Source organism: Epinephelus lanceolatus, chromosome 14, assembly GCF_041903045.1.
Source record: "Epinephelus lanceolatus isolate andai-2023 chromosome 14, ASM4190304v1, whole genome shotgun sequence".
Classification (NCBI taxonomy): Eukaryota; Metazoa; Chordata; class Actinopteri; order Perciformes; family Serranidae; genus Epinephelus; species Epinephelus lanceolatus.
Window position 1 is genome coordinate 44831152 of NC_135747.1, and position 17859 is coordinate 44849010.

At 44.1% G+C, this 17859-nt stretch overlaps 1 protein-coding gene and 1 long non-coding RNA gene across 6 annotated transcripts in view; one reads left to right on the forward strand and one right to left on the reverse strand.

The window, feature by feature from the left end:
• cacnb4a (calcium channel, voltage-dependent, beta 4a subunit) overlaps window positions 1-17463 on the forward strand; it is a 57656-nt gene extending 40193 nt beyond the window's left edge. For 3 of the 5 annotated variants that reach the window (XM_033617926.2, XM_033617927.2, XM_033617928.2), the window contains 12 exons: window positions 796-915; window positions 1587-1709; window positions 2951-3078; window positions 3869-3948; window positions 4093-4112; window positions 5068-5148; window positions 10132-10190; window positions 10282-10391; window positions 10517-10668; window positions 11865-11960; window positions 12052-12228; window positions 15548-17463. In XM_033617926.2, coding sequence (XP_033473817.1) covers window positions 796-915; window positions 1587-1709; window positions 2951-3078; window positions 3869-3948; window positions 4093-4112; window positions 5068-5148; window positions 10132-10190; window positions 10282-10391; window positions 10517-10668; window positions 11865-11960; window positions 12052-12228; window positions 15548-15811 — 1410 coding nt within the window. In that variant the 3' untranslated portion in view covers window positions 15812-17463. The remainder of the gene's footprint in view (window positions 1-795; window positions 916-1586; window positions 1710-2950; window positions 3079-3868; window positions 3949-4092; window positions 4113-5067; window positions 5149-10131; window positions 10191-10281; window positions 10392-10516; window positions 10669-11864; window positions 11961-12051; window positions 12229-15547) is intronic. The other 2 variants (XM_078174766.1, XM_078174767.1) reach the window with 1 other exon arrangement.
• Window positions 1643-3081, reverse strand: LOC144466888 (uncharacterized). The gene is made up of 3 exons (XR_013493305.1): window positions 2945-3081; window positions 1994-2725; window positions 1643-1754 (listed from the first exon to the last, which is right to left on the reverse strand). It is a non-coding gene; the product is annotated as an uncharacterized LOC144466888 (long non-coding RNA).
• Window positions 17464-17859: the final 396 nt, after the last annotated feature.

Consider the following 17859-nt stretch of genomic DNA (forward strand, 5'->3'; position numbering starts at 1 on the left):
AATATTAGAAATGAAAAAAAAATCGTCACTGTGCTGAGGCTGCGAGTGTGAAATGTATCTACAATATAAACATCTATAGAATAAAGTAAACATAAGAAATGTGTGCAGCTATGTGACACCTGCGTAGCGTACCTTTAACGTACAGACGTGAGAGTCGTAACGGTCCTCTCATCAACTCATGGAGAGACAGAGAAGAAGAGTTTCCACAAAATGTCAAACTGCTCCTTAAAACAAGACAAAACAAGTCAAACAGAGGAGGAGGAGGTGACCAGACAGGAGGAGGATGATGACATCATCACTGACTGTACATCAGAGCGTAAACTGAAACAGTATAAAGCTCATTCACATTCATATCCAGTCAAATCACCATGGAGACAAAACAAAGGAGGCGGGGTCTCCTGAGTGGTGTGACGCTAATTTTATCTGCACAAATACACACACCATCTTTGTGTTCCTGTGTCTTCATCATCATCATCATCAGCCGCTTCATCATCTTTAATCTGTCAGCCTTTGATCCTGCACGGACACACACACACACACACACACACACACACCTGGCTCTCTGTAACCTCCCACTCGTTGGTTGGTTCTTCTTCTGTCCTGAATTCATCTGCACTGTTTTACATGCAGATGTTTATGAACAGGAAGTGTTGAGTTGTTGTTGTTTTCTCCTCAGACGTCAGACTGAATCTGCGTCACACACAGGCAGTTGTCACCCTGTGGTTGTTTCTCCAGCCCTGCTCCTCTTCATCCCTCCTGGTTACATGTTATTTACGTCTTGTGTGTGCTCTGCAGGGCTCAGCTGATTCCTACACAAGCCGACCGTCTGACTCGGATGTTTCCCTGGAGGAGGAGAAGGAGGGCGGCCGGCAGGAGAGGGAGCAGCAGGCCACTGTCCAGCTCGAGAGGGCAAAGGTCAGATTTTATTTCATGTGTTATTTATGACATTTATCCTTTTTTACAACAGGAAATAAACAAAAACAGAGTTTAACAAAGTGACAGGAGTTCACACGTCAGTCTGTACGATCACTGACATGGAGGGAAACTGGAACACACCAACAAACATATAAACAATATGATGTGCTGAAAATATTTTATTATTTAACAAAGTGTGGAGGCAGAAGTGAACAAACAAAGAGGGAAACGATCAATTGTCTTTTAGGTTATTTAATACAGCGTGTTACAGGTAACGAACATACAACAGCTCCTTTTTCCAGGTGATTAAAGATAATTATGAATATTAAATCCTCCAAAGTGAGACTCCATCAGTTCACTGTGGTCCAAAAAGTGTCAGAGGTGTTTGTCTGAGTGAGACCTGAGACACCTTCATCAGGAGCTGTTAAACAGCATCTCTTCATCATCAGCGCCCCCCCCCCCCCCCCAGACACACACACACACTGTTGAGGGTGAGGCTGATGAGCACATTGGCGCTGTAGTCACTGACTGTAACTAACTCTCTTAGAAACAGTTTCCACACAAACACTTCATCAGCATCATGAGATGCATTTTTATCTTCTGTGATGCAACATTTAAATATCTGTGTGATACTGTGATGATGACTCTCCTTCCTCTCTGCTGTGTGACAGACTAAAGCCGTGGCCTTCGCTGTGAGGACCAACGTCAGTTACTGCGGCGCCCTGGATGAGGACGTTCCTGTGGCCGGCACCGCCGTCTCCTTTGATGCCAAGGACTTCCTCCACATCAAAGAGGTACGCTGAGGAGGTGGTGATGACCCTGTGCTGAACCGTTCACTGCTATGACACAAGAAAATACTGTTTACCCTCCCTTGAATCTGTGTTAAATAGATAAAATGTCAGAACCTTGTTTATGTGTCACGTCTAATTCAGGATTGTTGCTGGGTGTCAGTTTCCTGCTCAGACTTCCTGAAGTATGGTTAAAAACAAAATGACTACAGTCCTGCTGTCCCCCACAAAGGACATGTGTTCAAGGGATAGTGCACCCAAAAATGAAAACTCAGCCATTATCTACTCACCCATATGTCGAGGGAGGCTCAGGTGAAGTTTTAGAGTCCTCACATCACTTGCAGAGATCCAAGGGGAGAGGAGGTAGCAACACAACTCCACCTAATGGAGGCTGACGGCGCCCCAGATTCAAACGTCCAAAAACACATAATTGAAACCACAAAATATCTCCATACTGCTCGTCCGTAGTGATCCAAGTGTCCTGAAGCCCCGACATAAAAAGTTGTTTGGAAAAACCTCATTTGAACTCTGTTTTTAGCCTCATTGTAGCCTGTAGCTCTGACTGCCTCTCTGGGCACCGTGCTCACGTGTGTGAGCTTGCGTGAGACCTTGAGACATGGGCACCACCTTCATGTGTGTTCACGTGCTTTCGCTGGTCTTGCGCAAGCACACACATGTGAGTGCGGTGCACAGAGAGGGTGTGGGGGTTTGGGTGCACTATCCCTTTAACATGTATATTCTGAAAGGCTTAAAATGAACACTTGGAATCGTAATACAATAAACTCCATGTGAAGAACAGAAACAATATATTTACAGATTTGATCTCTTTCTGCCATAAAACATGCTGCAGCTCCCTCCTTTAGAAAAGACACATGATATGTTGTGTTGGTCACACGCCACCTGTGTTACCTGTGTTACCTGTGTTACCTGTGTGACGTCTCAGGACATCCCTTTCACAGTATGTCAGCAGTCAGATAGACCGCATGCATGTTGCTTAAGATAAAGGCCTCAGTCTCGTGACCCTGCAGAGGACAGATATGAACTGATATATCTAGATGTGGTGGATTCTCAACATGACACAGTGGGAACTTCTCTCACACTGTGAATGATTCATAAGTCATTTCTATGTTGGGTTTTAGATATAACACATTTACTGTACGAAATAAAAAGTAATCACAGGCTTCTTCACTGATACACACCTGCCAGTCTCCCACTCAGTAACATGACACCCTCTGTCTCACCTGCAGAAGTACAACAACGACTGGTGGATCGGCCGCCTGGTGAAAGAAGGCTGTGACATCGGCTTCATCCCCAGCCCTCTGAAACTGGAGAACATCCGCCTGCAGCAGGAGCAGAAGAGAGGACGCTTCCATGGGTGAGTGCAGGAGGTGGAGGAGTCAGGAGGTGGAGGAGTCAGGAGGTGCAGGAGTCAGCTGCAGAGACTGTAGTGAATAAAGAGAGGTGGAGGGGTCAGGAGGTGCAGGAGTCAGGAGGTGGAGGAGTCAGGAGCTGTAGGAGTCAGGAGGTGCAGGAGTCAGCTGCAGAGACTGTAGTGAATAAAGAGAGGTGGAGGGGTCAGGAGGTGCAGGAGTCAGGAGGTGGAGGAGTCAGCTGCAGAGACTGTAGTGAATAAAGAGAGGTGGAGGGGTCAGGAGGTGCAGGAGTCAGGAGGTGGAGGAGTCAGGTGGTGCAGGAGTCAGGAGGTGGAGGAGTCAGCTGCAGAGACTGTAGTGAATAAAGAGAGGTGGAGGGGTCAGGAGGTGCAGGAGTCAGGAGGTGCAGGAGTCAGGAGGTGGAGGAGTCAGCTGCAGAGACTGTAGTGAATAAAGAGAGGTGGAGGGTTGGGGGAGGTGATGGAGGAGCTGCAGGATGAGTAAAAGCCTGGCAGCTGAGCTGACAGATAGGGAGGAGGTGAGGTGGAGGAGATCCAAGCTGTTGGCTCCTCCCTCTCAGAGGTGTGTCTGGATCCAGGCCACCACAGATTTTTCCATCAGATGGAGGGAAAGTGTTTCAGCCACCGAGGAGGCGATTAGAGACGCTGAGCGTACAAGGTGGTGTGACTGAGGACAGTGGTCACCTGTTTCCTGTGGGGGGGGGGGGGGGGGGGGGATGAATTATTATTGATGAATTAAGACTGGTCTGTCTGTTTGCTGTCGTCACTGCAGCAGTAAGTCCAGCGGGAACTCCTCGTCCAGTCTGGGAGAAATGGTGTCAGGAACATTCAAGCCAAACCCAAACTCTGCAGGTTGGTGCCACAGATGAGCCTGAGAGGACAAACTGTCCTCACTGTTTGTCTCCGTTATCTGCTCCGTGTTTGTGACAGGATTTATTCAGACATGTGATGATGTGATGAATTATAACGTCTGATAAACTGTCTTTTCTTTTTCAGGGAAGCAGAAACAGAAAGTGGTGAGTATGGACATTTACACATTCACTGATTTACTGGATGGTTTTATAGGGGAAAATAAAAGTAAAGTAAAGAGGTATAAATGAAATAAGTACAGAACTGTCTTCAACTTTATTTCCTGAAATAATTACTCACATTGTTGACAGTAAACTCTTTAGAGGTCTGTTAGGGTCTCTTAATGATGATTTTTAAGTTGGAGGGTCCTTTCTTAACATTTAGATCATTGATCGTGCCTTTAATCACCTCGTCATTATACTTTATCAAACCTTAGTTCACTACAAACAGATTACTCTTTAGGAAACTCATTTTAACAACCATCTGCATCAGAATGAATGTTAGTATTGTTTGAAACCACCTGTTTTATCCTGCAACACTGTCTGTTCATGAAAGAGCACATTTTATTAAATTTAAAAAGCTGCAGTAACATTTGTTTTAACTTAAATATTAACTGTGAATCTCAGCTCGCACAGAAATCAGGAACATTAAATTGGATTCCTACTGAAAGTCAATATAGCTGGAGGAGGCACAGATCAGGAAATTTTATTGAAAGTCCACCCTCCTCCTCCTCCTCCTGCAGCTCCTCCCTCTCTGTCCGAAGCCCCTCCAATACAATACAATACAATACAATATGCTTACAGGTTATTATGGGATATTTGTCCAGTGATCCTAAAATCAAACTGCCCTCCCCAGCTTTAACTAGTCCTCTGCAGATGAATCTTTCCTGAAAAGTAATGAGACACTTGAACAACAGCATCATGTGCCGTGATGACATGTGCGTACATCTCAAATCATTATCGTTTTAAGTTCATTCAGAATCAGTAAAACATTTTATTCAGATGAAAACAGAACGTCTCTTTAAAGCATCACTCTGTTTGGTGTTTGGTTTCTTCAGAGAGACACTTGCTCATATTAAATCTGTGTGTGTGTGTGTGTGTGTGTGTGTGTCCTGCCCTCCAGGCTGAGCACATCCCTCCGTATGACGTGGTTCCCTCCATGAGGCCGGTTGTCCTGGTGGGACCGTCCCTGAAAGGTTACGAGGTAGGACACGCTGCTGCTCCTCGAGCCGTCTGACTCAGCCTCTGTCTCACAGCCACACATGAAGTCTCTTCATCCTCACTTGACTTATTCCCACCGTGCACTCAAAGACTTTGACTCAAGTCTGACACTGTCACACATCTACAGACAACGTGAGGTTTCAGTCACACATCATGACGTGTGTCAAAGACTGCAGATCCTGCAGGGTCACTGTTTACAGACTACAGCTAGATTCCTTCTGAGATTATTTCCCATCCTGCTCCTGCTGCAAAACATTACACCAAACACTCTTTGAGAAATATCACATTTTAACAATCCCAACATGTCTGCAGAAACACATCACTCTACACACACAAGATAAAAGGCGTCATGTGTCGACAGTATTCTTGTCAATTCAGCATCAATATGATCCATAAAAAAAGATAAACTGTGTTTGTGTATGTAAGTCTCCACCAGCGCCTGTTGTTGGTTAGCTGCTTTATTTTAGTGGGACAAGTCTGAGAATGAGATGTTTTTATCCTTCAACACACACACGTGGTTACGTTTAGCCAACACACACACACGTGGTTACATTTAGCCAACACACACACGTGGTTACGTTTAGCCAACACACACACACGTGGTTACATTTAGCCAACACACACACGTGGTTACATTTAGCCAACACACACACGTGGTTACATTTAGCCAACACACACACGTGGTTATAGGCTGACCAAACGTCCTCTTTTGCCCGGACATGTCCACTTTTCACGTCCCGTCCGGGGCGTCCGGGGCGTCCGGGGGTCTTTTATAAACTGATGATAATGTCCGGTTTTCCGTGTGTTTGTGTGTGTGTGTGTTAGATTGCGGCACGGGCTGCATATTTCTGTCCGAACCCGAACCGAGCCCGACATTATTTAATGACCAAAGCACTGAGTTTGTGTCACACAGTGGTTACAGGCTATTTAACAGGCTGGGCGTGCGCCGTGGGTGCTCAGCTGCGGAGAGGGAGACCTCCATGTTGGAGACGGGAGCGGGAGGCAGGAGGTCCGACGCTTCCAGCGAGAGGAGAGGGAGAAATAAAACAAAATAAGATAAAATAGGAAAAACCTGTCTTCCTCTTTTATTTTATTTTCAGCGTTTAATCAAGGCGGAGGCGGATTTTATTTATTTTTACACTACATTTTCACTGAAAGCTGACCGAATCCAACCCGAGCCCGAATACAATTTATAGTTACATTTTTGACCAAACCCAACCCGACCCATCGGGTACCATCGGGCTCGGATCGCCACACTCTAGTGTGTGTATGTGTCCCCTGTTGGGGCCTATCTGAATTTCTGTCTTTGAGAGATATTTTGTAATATAACTGAATTTTCTATCCATACATATAAATTTTAAATACATTAAAATTATAAGGCATCTTTGAGTAAACTGTGAGTATCATTTAGGTAGGCTATGTCGTGGCCGGCCAAGTGTCCTCTTTTTTGGAAATCAAAATATGGTCACCCTACGTGGTTACGTTTAGCCAACACACACACGTGGTTACGTTTAGCCAACACACACACGTGGTTACGTTTAGTTGACACACACACGTGGTTACGTTTAGCCAACACACACACGTGGTTACGTTTAGTTGACACACACACGTGGTTACGTTTAGTGGTTACGTTTAGTTGACACACACACGTGGTTACGTTTAGTTGACACACACACGTGGTTACGTTTAGCCGACACGCACACGTGGTTACGTTTAGCCGACACACACACGTGGTTACGTTTAGCCAACACACACACGTGGTTGGGTTTAGGAAAAAAGAACAGGGTTTGGCTTTACAATCAAACAGGACGTGAACACCCTCCTGGGTGAAAGTCGGTGGTTGTTGTTAACTTATGTTGTTGTAACACCGTATTTCCCCCTGATGTCGCCGGACCGGCAGCATATCATGCCAACATGAAAGGATGGCTTTTTTTCTTGGTGTCTGACGCAGGAAGTCACTGACCAAGCGCTGACAACTTTGAAGTGAGACCGGGTTGGTTTCTCCTCCTTTTCCACAGAACTAGACTTGTTCACATTCTTGCGCCTCCCCAGATTCTCCTCCATGTTTACTGCGTACACAATTTGCCACTTCCTGTTTGGTGCTGGAAAGAGTGCAGCTATTGGTTGTTGATGTTCACGTCAAAATTAAAAACAAACACAACAAACAAACGATGGATCTCACAGAGCACCAACTGAGCTAAAACTCATGATTTTGTTCCAACACTGGAAATTTGTTGGTGACAGTGAAATGTTTTGAGAAGTCGTTTGGTGTCATGCTGTCATTAGCCAACTGTTATTTTAGGCAGTGCACGTACATAAATCACATAGAGGCCATTTTTTGCACGACTGTGCAAGAAGTGAAGTTTTATAGAGAAATCTCAACACAAAGATTATCACAGCTGATTTAGGTGAAATAACTGACATGTTAATGCAGCCGTTATCGTCCAAGCTGACAGATGTTGCAGACTCTGATTCCTCCTAAAGTTAAAATCCCAGAGATGAAACATAAAAGCTGCTGATTGATTATCAGTTACCACTGGATCCACAGGGCAAACAATAAAGGAGGCCGAGGAGGAGGTGGGAGGTGGGAGCTGGAGTCAGTTGTCATGGAATCACAGTCTTTGCCTCCCATTCTGGTGTTGCCGTGGTAACAACCTTCTGTGTAAACTGCATCAGTCTAAAAAAGTGGAGCATGGTTTGAAATTAGAAACAGAGAATAATGTGCACTGACTGCACCAAGAGGAGGTGTCTCCATGAGAAACAGAGACGTGGTTATTATTGATCACATCAGACACAGTTCTGTTTATTGTTTTCTGATCGATCAATATCACACAGCAAATAATAAAACTAAAAAGATCTGGTGTTAGCAGTGTTGTTCTTTCTGTCAGTGGCACAGAGCGAGGAGGGAGGTACTCTTATTCATTACTAAGAGAGTACATGGTGTCAGGGTCATGTGTCGGCTCGTACGGCTGCAGAGTGGTGGAAGATGATGAGGTTCTGCAGCAGAATGATCCTTGACAGTATTATTGTATATGATATTATTGGAATATCAGTACTGACATATTGATTGTACCACATGTATGTAAGCAGGATCTTAATGTTGCATCTGATCGAGCTGAACTAGAACCATGTTTACACTGTTGGTAGTTTAATTGATAAAGATATATCGTGAACAGATCGTATGTTTGTGTCAAAAATTGTCTCTAAATTACAAGTCTTCAAAGTAACTACACTCCTGGAAATAAAGGTGATAACTAGAACCATAAATGGTTGAAAGCGCTTTTTGGTTCCTGTTAGAACCTTTTATAACCTTATGGGTTCTACCTAGAAACCCAACATAAAGGGTTATACCTCGAATCTTCTATGAAAGCCACCCAGAACCCCAGGTGAGAGGTTCTACTGAGGTCCCTTCTGTGGTATAATAGTTACAACCAGAACCTTCTCTGGGGGTTTTCTCCAGAACCTCTTCACCTTCCAAGTCTGCAAGAACCTTCAAAGGGAGCTCTCGCAAGAACTCTGTTATGTCCCAAGGGTTTCATCTAAAACCCATTCAGAGCGTTCTACTGAGAACTGTTCTATATTACAAGGGTTTAATCTTCATCTGGAAGAACCCTTAAGTATTTGAAGGGTTTCATGTGGAACCCACCAAAGAGGTTTCACTGATTACCCTTTTATATTCCAAGGATTTCATCAAGTACCCACCCAAGAGGTTTTACCAAGAACCCTTTTAGATTCCAAGGGTTTCATCTAGAACCCACTCAGATGGGCTCTAGAAATAGTAATTGACTACATTACCCATAGATCTGTCTCCCACTGTTCATTGTTTTGGTTCTTAATGGAACCCTCGGCCTTACTAAACAAACCTTAAAGAACACTATTTAAAGAAAAGGGTTCTTCAGAAGCAAATGGTTTGGGGTAGAACTTCAGTCCTTCAGGAAGAACCCCTGCTGGAACCCATCCAGAGGGGCTCTTAAAATAATAATCGACCACATTACCCATAGAACTGTCTCCCAGTAAACGTTGTTTTAGTTCTTAATGGAACCCTCGGCCTTACTAAACAAACCTTAAAGAACACTATTTAAAGAAAAGGGTTGTTCAGAAGCGAATGGTTCTGGGTAGAACCTCAGCCCTTCAGGAAGAACCGCTTTGTAACCTATATTTCTACGAGTGCAATAACTAAATCTGTCAGATCGATGCAGTGGAAGTAAAAAGGACACCTCCAAACTAAACTTTATTCATCACCTGAGTAAATCTGCTTCATAACGTTCTTTCACTGTAAAGTTGATTCACCTTTTGGATCCACGGAGTCTTTGCACATCTTAACAGCACTAATTTCTGTCAGACAGCTGCTCCGTGTTTCAGCTCAGATGACACGCCTCCCCGTCAACCCTCTGTCGCTGAACACATCAGAGTGACAGCCGAACACAAAGCTCTCCTGTTTAGATTCATGTTTCCATCATGTGTTCATCGCCTCGAGTCAAACACCTCATACAAACACAAAGACTGATGACTTTCTCAAAGACGTAGCTACCCCATCTCGACTTCCTGTTTGAGTTGGAGGCCTCGGCCTGGCGGTCAGACTCATCAGGAGACGGCTGCACTTTGTGATCGCTCCAATCCATCAGCTGTGCGTCGGTCTCTGCGACACCTCTCATCGTAGCTCTTAATCACTTAATTTAAAGTGGCCACATTCGTCCTGCACAGAGCCGTGAAGAAAGAAACCAACGGCTCGGTCAGGTGTGTGATTCACAGAGCTCGGCAGCAGCGGCCTGTACGGACGCCATCAGAATGAATAATAAGAGTCCATCTGAGCTGCTTTACGATGTAGATGTGTGAGGATTGTTTGACTGTTACATGTCTGACACTGTCACGCTCTGTGACTTCTGTCTGTCTTGAATTACCTGATCTTCTTCTTCTTCCCTCTTCATTGTGTGTCCTCCACCTGCTCCCTGATTCGTCACCGCAGGTGACAGATATGATGCAGAAGGCGCTGTTTGACTTCCTGAAGCACAGGTTTGATGGGAGGTGAGCAGTCAGAGTGCAGCAGCATCTATCACACAGAGAATCATCCTGCTGCCAGTTTCCTGTGCATGACGTGTGTCTGGTGTTGTTTCAGGATATCCATCACACGGGTAACAGCTGACATATCGTTGGCCAAGAGGTCAGTACTAAACAACCCCAGTAAGAGGGCCATCATTGAGAGATCCAACACCCGCTCCAGCCTGGGTAAAGCTACAGGAACTGTTCACTCAATGATGTGCATGTGCATGTGTTGATGTTCTCTGACCGTCGTCATGTTCCCTCTCGTTCATCATGGCCGCTCTGCTGTGTGTTGGTGTCTTCCTGTGTAGCGGAGGTGCAGAGTGAGATAGAGAGGATCTTTGAGCTGGCCAGGTCTCTGCAGCTGGTCGTGTTGGACGCAGACACCATTAACCATCCAGCACAGCTCATCAAGACCTCGTTAGCACCCATTATCGTCCACGTTAAAGTGTCCTCACCCAAGGTAAGACTGAAGGCTCAGACAGCAGACACACTGATGAAATGTTTGCTCCTGTTTTTACTCACTCTTTATCTTTATTTGTGCACAGGTTCCTCAGATAAATAGATTTTTTTTTATTTTTATCTCAGCCTTTGGACCTTTTTGTGTCTTTCTCGCCCAGTCACATTGGCGTGCAGGCGTCTCTGTCGTCCTTTCTTAGCTAGCAGACAGCCATCCAGTAAAACTGAGTTGATTTTCACATTAGCTTTCACAAAGTACATGTTCTCCTCTTCCCTGTAGAGCTGTTTATCAGTCAGATAGTTTTGTTGTGAGCTGCAGTGTTGGAGATATGGGCCGTAGAGATGTCTGACTTCTCTCCAGTATAACACAACTAGATGACACTCAGCTTGTGGAGCTCATGGTGGTCACTTCCTGTCAACGTTACAGATCAGAAGCGCAGTGAGTCGTTGACTAGAGATGATGCGCCGTCTCACGGTGGTCACTTCCTGTCGACGTTACAGATCAGAAGCACAGAGAGTTGTTGACTAGAGATGATACGCCGTCTCATGGTGGTCACTTCCTGTGAACCAGCAGCTTTTTACAGCGCTACAGAACGGAGCAGTGACAGTAGGTGTTTGTTTCAGCTCGCCTCATCATGAACCTTCAGTTTTAACTGGTCTTAAAGGAGCTGGTAGCCTGGGGCTCAGACAGTGTTCACTTTTCTCTGGAGCAGGGTTAGCCTTGAGTTTTCATGGTTATCCCCTGAGAACGGACTTCAAAGTCACCATTGTAAGAGAGGCTTTAATTTCAGAGTGTCAATATGAGTTACACGTTCCTACTGACATTCATCCCGGGGCTATTGAAAGTGCAGCATGAATCATAGAGCCCTGAGCTCAGGTTAATCCTGGGTTAACAATGGGTGTGTGAAAAGGGGGCGAGGTCAGCCCAGAGTCAACTCTTGTGAGTGCATGTAGTGAAAAGCCTGTTATTTCCAACACTCAGCAACTCACACTTAAATAATCCAGACTGATAACTAGCACTACAGGTAAGAGGGGAAAAAGACTTTAAGGTGAATTGTGCCTTTAAATCTTTTAAAGTCTGCTGCAGGCAGTGAGCAGAGCTCTGAGGCTCTTGGTAACCTGAAGCCTCTGTAGCTGGTGTTTAAACTATAATCTGAGATATGTCTTTGTATTGTTGAGCCGTCTGTGTGCTTCCCACAGGTCCTCCAGCGGCTCATCAAATCCAGAGGGAAGTCTCAAAGCAAACACTTGAACGTGCAGCTTGTTGCAGCAGAGAAACTGTCTCAGTGTCCCTCTGTAAGTTAACTTCACACACACTTTAAAATCTGAAACAGAGCAGCAGGTATTCACCATCAGTGACACTCTCCTCTCCTCTCTCCCACCTCAGGAGATGTTTGATATCATCCTGGATGAGAACCAGCTGGAGGACGCCTGTGAACACCTGGCAGAGTACCTGGAGGCATACTGGCGTGCTACACACACTTCACTTAGCACGCCACTCAACCCCCTGCTGGGACGCAATCTGGGCTCCACCGCTCTGTCCCCGTACCCTGCCGCCATCCAGGTGAACTCTGCTAGCAGGGAAACAAATGTTGTCTTGTATTCTCTGGTTAATTAAAGTCTGAATTATTTATCAGTGTGTTTATATGTTACTGATGTTTAAGATCCAGTCAGGCTTAAATACAGCTTCACATTCATCAGAGGAAGAGGAGAATATACAGTCACACTGAGTGACTGCTGAGCCTCTGATAAATGTGTTGTAGCTGAGAAGAGTTAGATTGTTAAGAATCTGAGGACGATAACTCAAATCTTTTGATTAACAAACGCTCTGCTGCAGTCTCGACAGGTTTTAAAATGTTTGCAGTCTCTCTCTGCAGTCAGTTGTGACGGTTTCTGATAGTTATCCAAAAAAGTTTTAAAATTGTCCACAGAAATTCCTCAAAACATTTCTGCCTGACATGCATCTGCTAAAGCTCAGCATGTTCCAGAGACCTGATGAGTAACTTCAGCCCTGGTTTCTCATGTGTTTGTGTCAAAGTGACTGATGGGAGCAACAGTTTTTGAAACTTTGTCAGCTTTGAGTGAGAGAGGTGAGACAGGCTGCATAGTAAACACTCGGGGCATGTTCACAATGTACAGCCACCAGAAGAGCTTGTTTTTGTCTGACAGCATCATGGAGACAATCTCCACAGAGAGTCTGGTGATGTCAGGGCTGTGTCTGGTTAAACTAAAAGGATCTTCCTCTTTAACACAAAGCTCTGTCTCTGTAGGGATCCTTTCATAATGGTGTCAGACACTATAATAACAATCTGAACCTGTCAGTGACAAAAATACATTTTTAGTGGACGTACATTGACAGTGCATATTTGCCTCACGAGACTACATAGCAGCTGGTTTTGTAGCTGAAACGTCTGACGCAATACTGAAACCTTGTTTTTGTCACTGACAGGATCAGACTGTTATTATAGTGTCAGACAACTTTATACAAAGGATCCCTGCAGAGATAGAGCTTTGTGTTAAAGAGTAAAATCATTTTTGTTCAAACAGAAACAGCTCTGAAATCACCAGACTTTTATTTAGAAAAACCAGTTATTATAATTATATTATAACTCAACAGAAGCAAAATAAAACTCACAGAAACCATCTCTGCTCGTCTTTCCACCGTACCGATGATCAGCAACTCTGGGATATCAGGGCTGTTCATGATTAAACAAAAAGTATTTTACTCTTAACCCTCTGAAACATGATGGTAAATTGGTTTGGCTTCTTTAAAAAAAAAACATGGAAAGAAGGCGGTGAGCAACCAAAGAAGAAATGACTAAAAAATTAGCAAGAAATTGGTATAAAGAGAAAATTCAAAATAAGAAAATTTTGAAAAGAAAAGAAAAGGACATTAACTGGAAAAACTGCTCAAAAATGATAATAACTAATGATGATAATTCTGTATCATAGCCTAAATGTAGTTTTTCCTTGGCGTTTTTCTTTCTCCCTAATTTTTATAAAAAAATAATTGTCTAAATCAAATATTTTTTGAAATTTCTTGGAATGTATTGCACTCTGTCAGTCCTGTGATAGTCTGGTGACCTGTCCAGGGCGTACCCACCTCACGCCCAAATGTCAGCTGGGATAGGCTCCGCCCCCTGTGACCCCTAACAGCAGGGGTGTCCAGACGTTTTTGAATAGGGGCCAGATAAAACAACATGAAAACACCTGGGGGCCAAATGATTCTCGCATCAAAAGTTTTTTGATGTTTTTTTAAAGTGAGATAAATGCAACCATTTTTATCTTTTAAATGAACTATTACTACGTGATGCCTGTCTACTGTATGATAGTCCTGTCATTGTGAGGTGAAGGGTGAAAATGCCAAGTGATCTTGCTCGATTAACCGTTATTGTGTAAAGGGCCACATATGGTATATTTTGAAAGTCAAGCCAAGGGCTAATTAAAATTGGTCTGTGGGCCACAATTGGCCCCCGGGCCAGACTTTGGACATGCCTGCCTAACAGGATAAGGGCTTATGGAAAATGAATGAATAAATTAATTATTTTTTTTTTACCAAGTTGCTCACTGCCTTTTTTTCCACACCAATAAGCTCAGAGTTCAAAGGGTTAAATATCTGTGAAAGGCGTCTGACAGCAGCACAAGAAAAGTGACGTCACTCCAGGTTTCAAAGGGTTAAACAAAAAGGTCGACCTCTTCAGAGATCCTTTCAGTAATGATGTCGGACACTTTTACTGACACTGGACGTGAACTGCAGGTGCTTATCAGCCCGTGAGGTTTCACAGCTGCAGGCTACAGTGCTCTTGCTCAGTATTGGACACATTTTAAATCTTTATATTTGTCAGTTAGACACAGAAACATGTGAGAAAGGGATCCAGGTTAAAGTTTGACCAGAGTATGGTGCAGTAACACAAAACACGTGCGTCATGCCGCTGCTCTCCTCCAGACTCTACAGAGATGTGTCAGCCACACTGTGAGTGTTGGGTTCATACTGAGGAGACAGAGCGGCAGAACACCAGTGGGTTGTTTTAAAGTGTCTTTGGGAGTTTGATACCTAAACCCATACAGTGCTTTTTAACTGACTGAAGTCAAACTGACAGAAGAAGCTGATTCACTGCATGACTTGTAGTTTCCTCACTGATGGCAGAAATGAGGAAACTACAAATGTTTGACACCAACTGTTGGAGCTCATAGAGGTGATTCTGGGCAGAGATGTGTCAGTGTGACTGTCAGGTCTTCTTCTTCTTATGTCAGTTAATATGATGCAACATCATCAGGTGTTCCTAAAAGATTAAACTACAGTAGATCTCATTTTTCAACATTTGAGATACTTAACAAACATGTTGCCAATTCAACATTATGAATTATGCAGTTTTATGTAAATACTGTTGTTATTGGCAAATTAAACTACACAGAAATCAATACCAAAACCTAGACATACACACACATGCAACAGGAGAGGTACAAGTAACCGACAAAGTTCATCTTAATCGTGTGTCTACAGGACATGAGCTCACAGCAGCACATATGATCACATGTGGCTGTTAAGTGTCGTCGGGGTTTGGTGTGAACAAAATCGAAACACATAAAGAAACTCTCCTGATCCATATCTACATAAAGATGGAGGCATATTGAGTCTTCATGCTGCAAAAATGGACCCAGGAATGTTTCCTATTAATCTTTACATTTAAGATGATTAAATCAATCACAGCTTCTCTGTGTGAATAACTGGACTACGTTCATGCAAACTAAAGCATGGTGCATTTCCAGTTTCCAGAGAATTAAAGAGTCCTCAGAGCAGTTCATGTTCATGTCGCTGCTGAACTGTGTGAGGTTTAATGAATCAAACACTGCACAGACTGAGTGTTTCATCTCTCCAACAGGCCCAGAGAAACCGAAACAGCAACCACACAACAACAGACCTTTCACCTGTTGAACGCCGCAGCCTGATGCCCGCCGATGAGAACTACCACAACGAACGGGCGCGGAAAAATCGCAACCGCCTGTCCTCGGGCTCCCAGCACAGCCGGGACCACTCGCCTCTGGTGGAGGAGGACTTCCAGGACCCCTACCAGGATTCTTACAAGCCTCACCGTAACAGAGGATCTCCAGGAGGCTACAGCCAGGACTCCAGGCACCGGCACTGAGCTGCGGCCTGCTGGGAACAAAGTGTAGGCTCGTCTTTCTCCAACCAACCACTACGGACATGAAAAGAGTTGAAGCTACTACACTCATTTGGACTGTAACAACCTTGTGTCGATGTGTAGTACCTCATTTTCCCTTCGGCCTTGGCTCCTGCCAAACGAGCATCTGAACCTAAAATATGAAGAATCCTGCTCTTGCTTTGCTGTGAAGGCGCCGGGTGTGACAGAAGCACAAGAGCAGAGACGTTTGGTTTGAGAGGGACGGCTGAAGCTGGACCTGATCTGTGGCCTGTGGGTGAAGTACACTAGCAGGTGATAGTGTGCGACGAAGGCTCCTCTGGACCCTCCCCGCCATCTCAGCTGTTACTGTAGCATGCAGGCAGGAAGCACAGGTAACCACAGGTAACCACAGGTAACCACAAGTCACCACTGAATCTGCCTCCAGCCAGTGGCACGCAGCACCAGCGGTGATGAAGAGCACAGAACCTGTTTGCACGTGTCCAGGAGCTGGTAGAAGAAGAAGAAGAAGAGTATGATACATCTTTAACTCTCCTCAACTTTGTTTGCCACTGTCTGCGATGTGAGTGTAACAAACCCTGTGGAAGCCTGCTCCCAAAAAACCCAGAGTTCTACACATTTGTTTTTGACATGGATGGTGTGGTGGTGTTTCTCTTCAGGGTCCAGACAGTAGCTCCCTCTGCCCTCTCTGTGTCATCTGTCAATGCCACTTGGGTCATCAACCACATGGAGGTCAGGCAGATACTGAGACGTGTCAAAGCTCCACACCTCAGGAAGGAGACAGATGTAGCGTTTATCACCCATCTGATGGGAAGTGATTCTGAGCGTCATGTAGAAATGTGAAGAAGTTTTATGATGTAGTTGTTATTGATATGAGGAAGGAAGACTTCCAGGAGTAGGAGTCAGTAGATTGCTCATGCCAGCATGTTTTTCATATTCCATGCATTAATCAGCTGCTGTGGTCCGTCATGTGTTTGGCAGGACGTCGTTTGGAGTAGATAGAGTTGGAGTGTAGTGAGTGACTTATACTGAGAGCTTCCATGTGTAAATACAGCTGAAATAATGAAGGACAGAAACATTCAGTTATTTAAAGTTTCATTTTCAGTTTGTTAAATTATGTTAAATAGATTTCTGCATTCAAAGCCTGCAGACACCTGAAGACCATCTGACGTCATGATTAATAAACACTGACACATTTGAACTACTTCTCCATATTTCCAACTCCAACTGTGTGAAAGCATTTGTCACGATGACTTTAACGTGCTACTTTATGGAGACGTAAAACACCACCCTGCAGCATTAATCAGATGAGCCAGCTGATACAGGATGAATCTATCACATATCCTTTTATCTTGTAATTTATTATTTGTTAAAGATCTCAGATTCAGTTTTTCTTTCCAGCTCATTGATCAGAGATCTCGTTGTGCTTCAGTGATTCTGGAGACGGACGATGGACGAGGACACGTCTGCTCTTACCTGCCATATACAGTAGCTTTTATTGTTGCTGTTTGAAACTCTGAAGCGACAATTTAAAAGATTTGAATACTGCCTGTGAGAGAATGATGCATTGATTAGAAATGTGTGTGCACTGTCATTTTACAATTGTAATGAAATAAACTGCCCTTATGCTGTTGTACGGAGACTGCTGTTTTTATTTGTTCAAACACACGCATCCGTTTGATACTTATACACAAAGTGAGCACTATAACACAATACAATACAATATAACCAGACCCAAGAGACATGATGACATCACTCCAGTCTCTGGCTCCCAGATTTTAAGATTTCACTGATTTTACCTTTAAGCCTCTTCATGGTCTCTGTCCCAGCTGTATCTCTGACCTCTTAGTACTGTACATGTCAGCATGGACTTTGAGCTCCTCGAGCAGCAGAGGTCGTCTGTCTGCTTGCTTGAGTTTTTTTGTGATTCAAAAATCCCCAAATTCCTCAAAATTCAAAGGTGCTCCGTTAACTATCATAACAGATGGACTTTTTATATTTTTGCTAAAATAAAGACATAAAAAATAAAAATA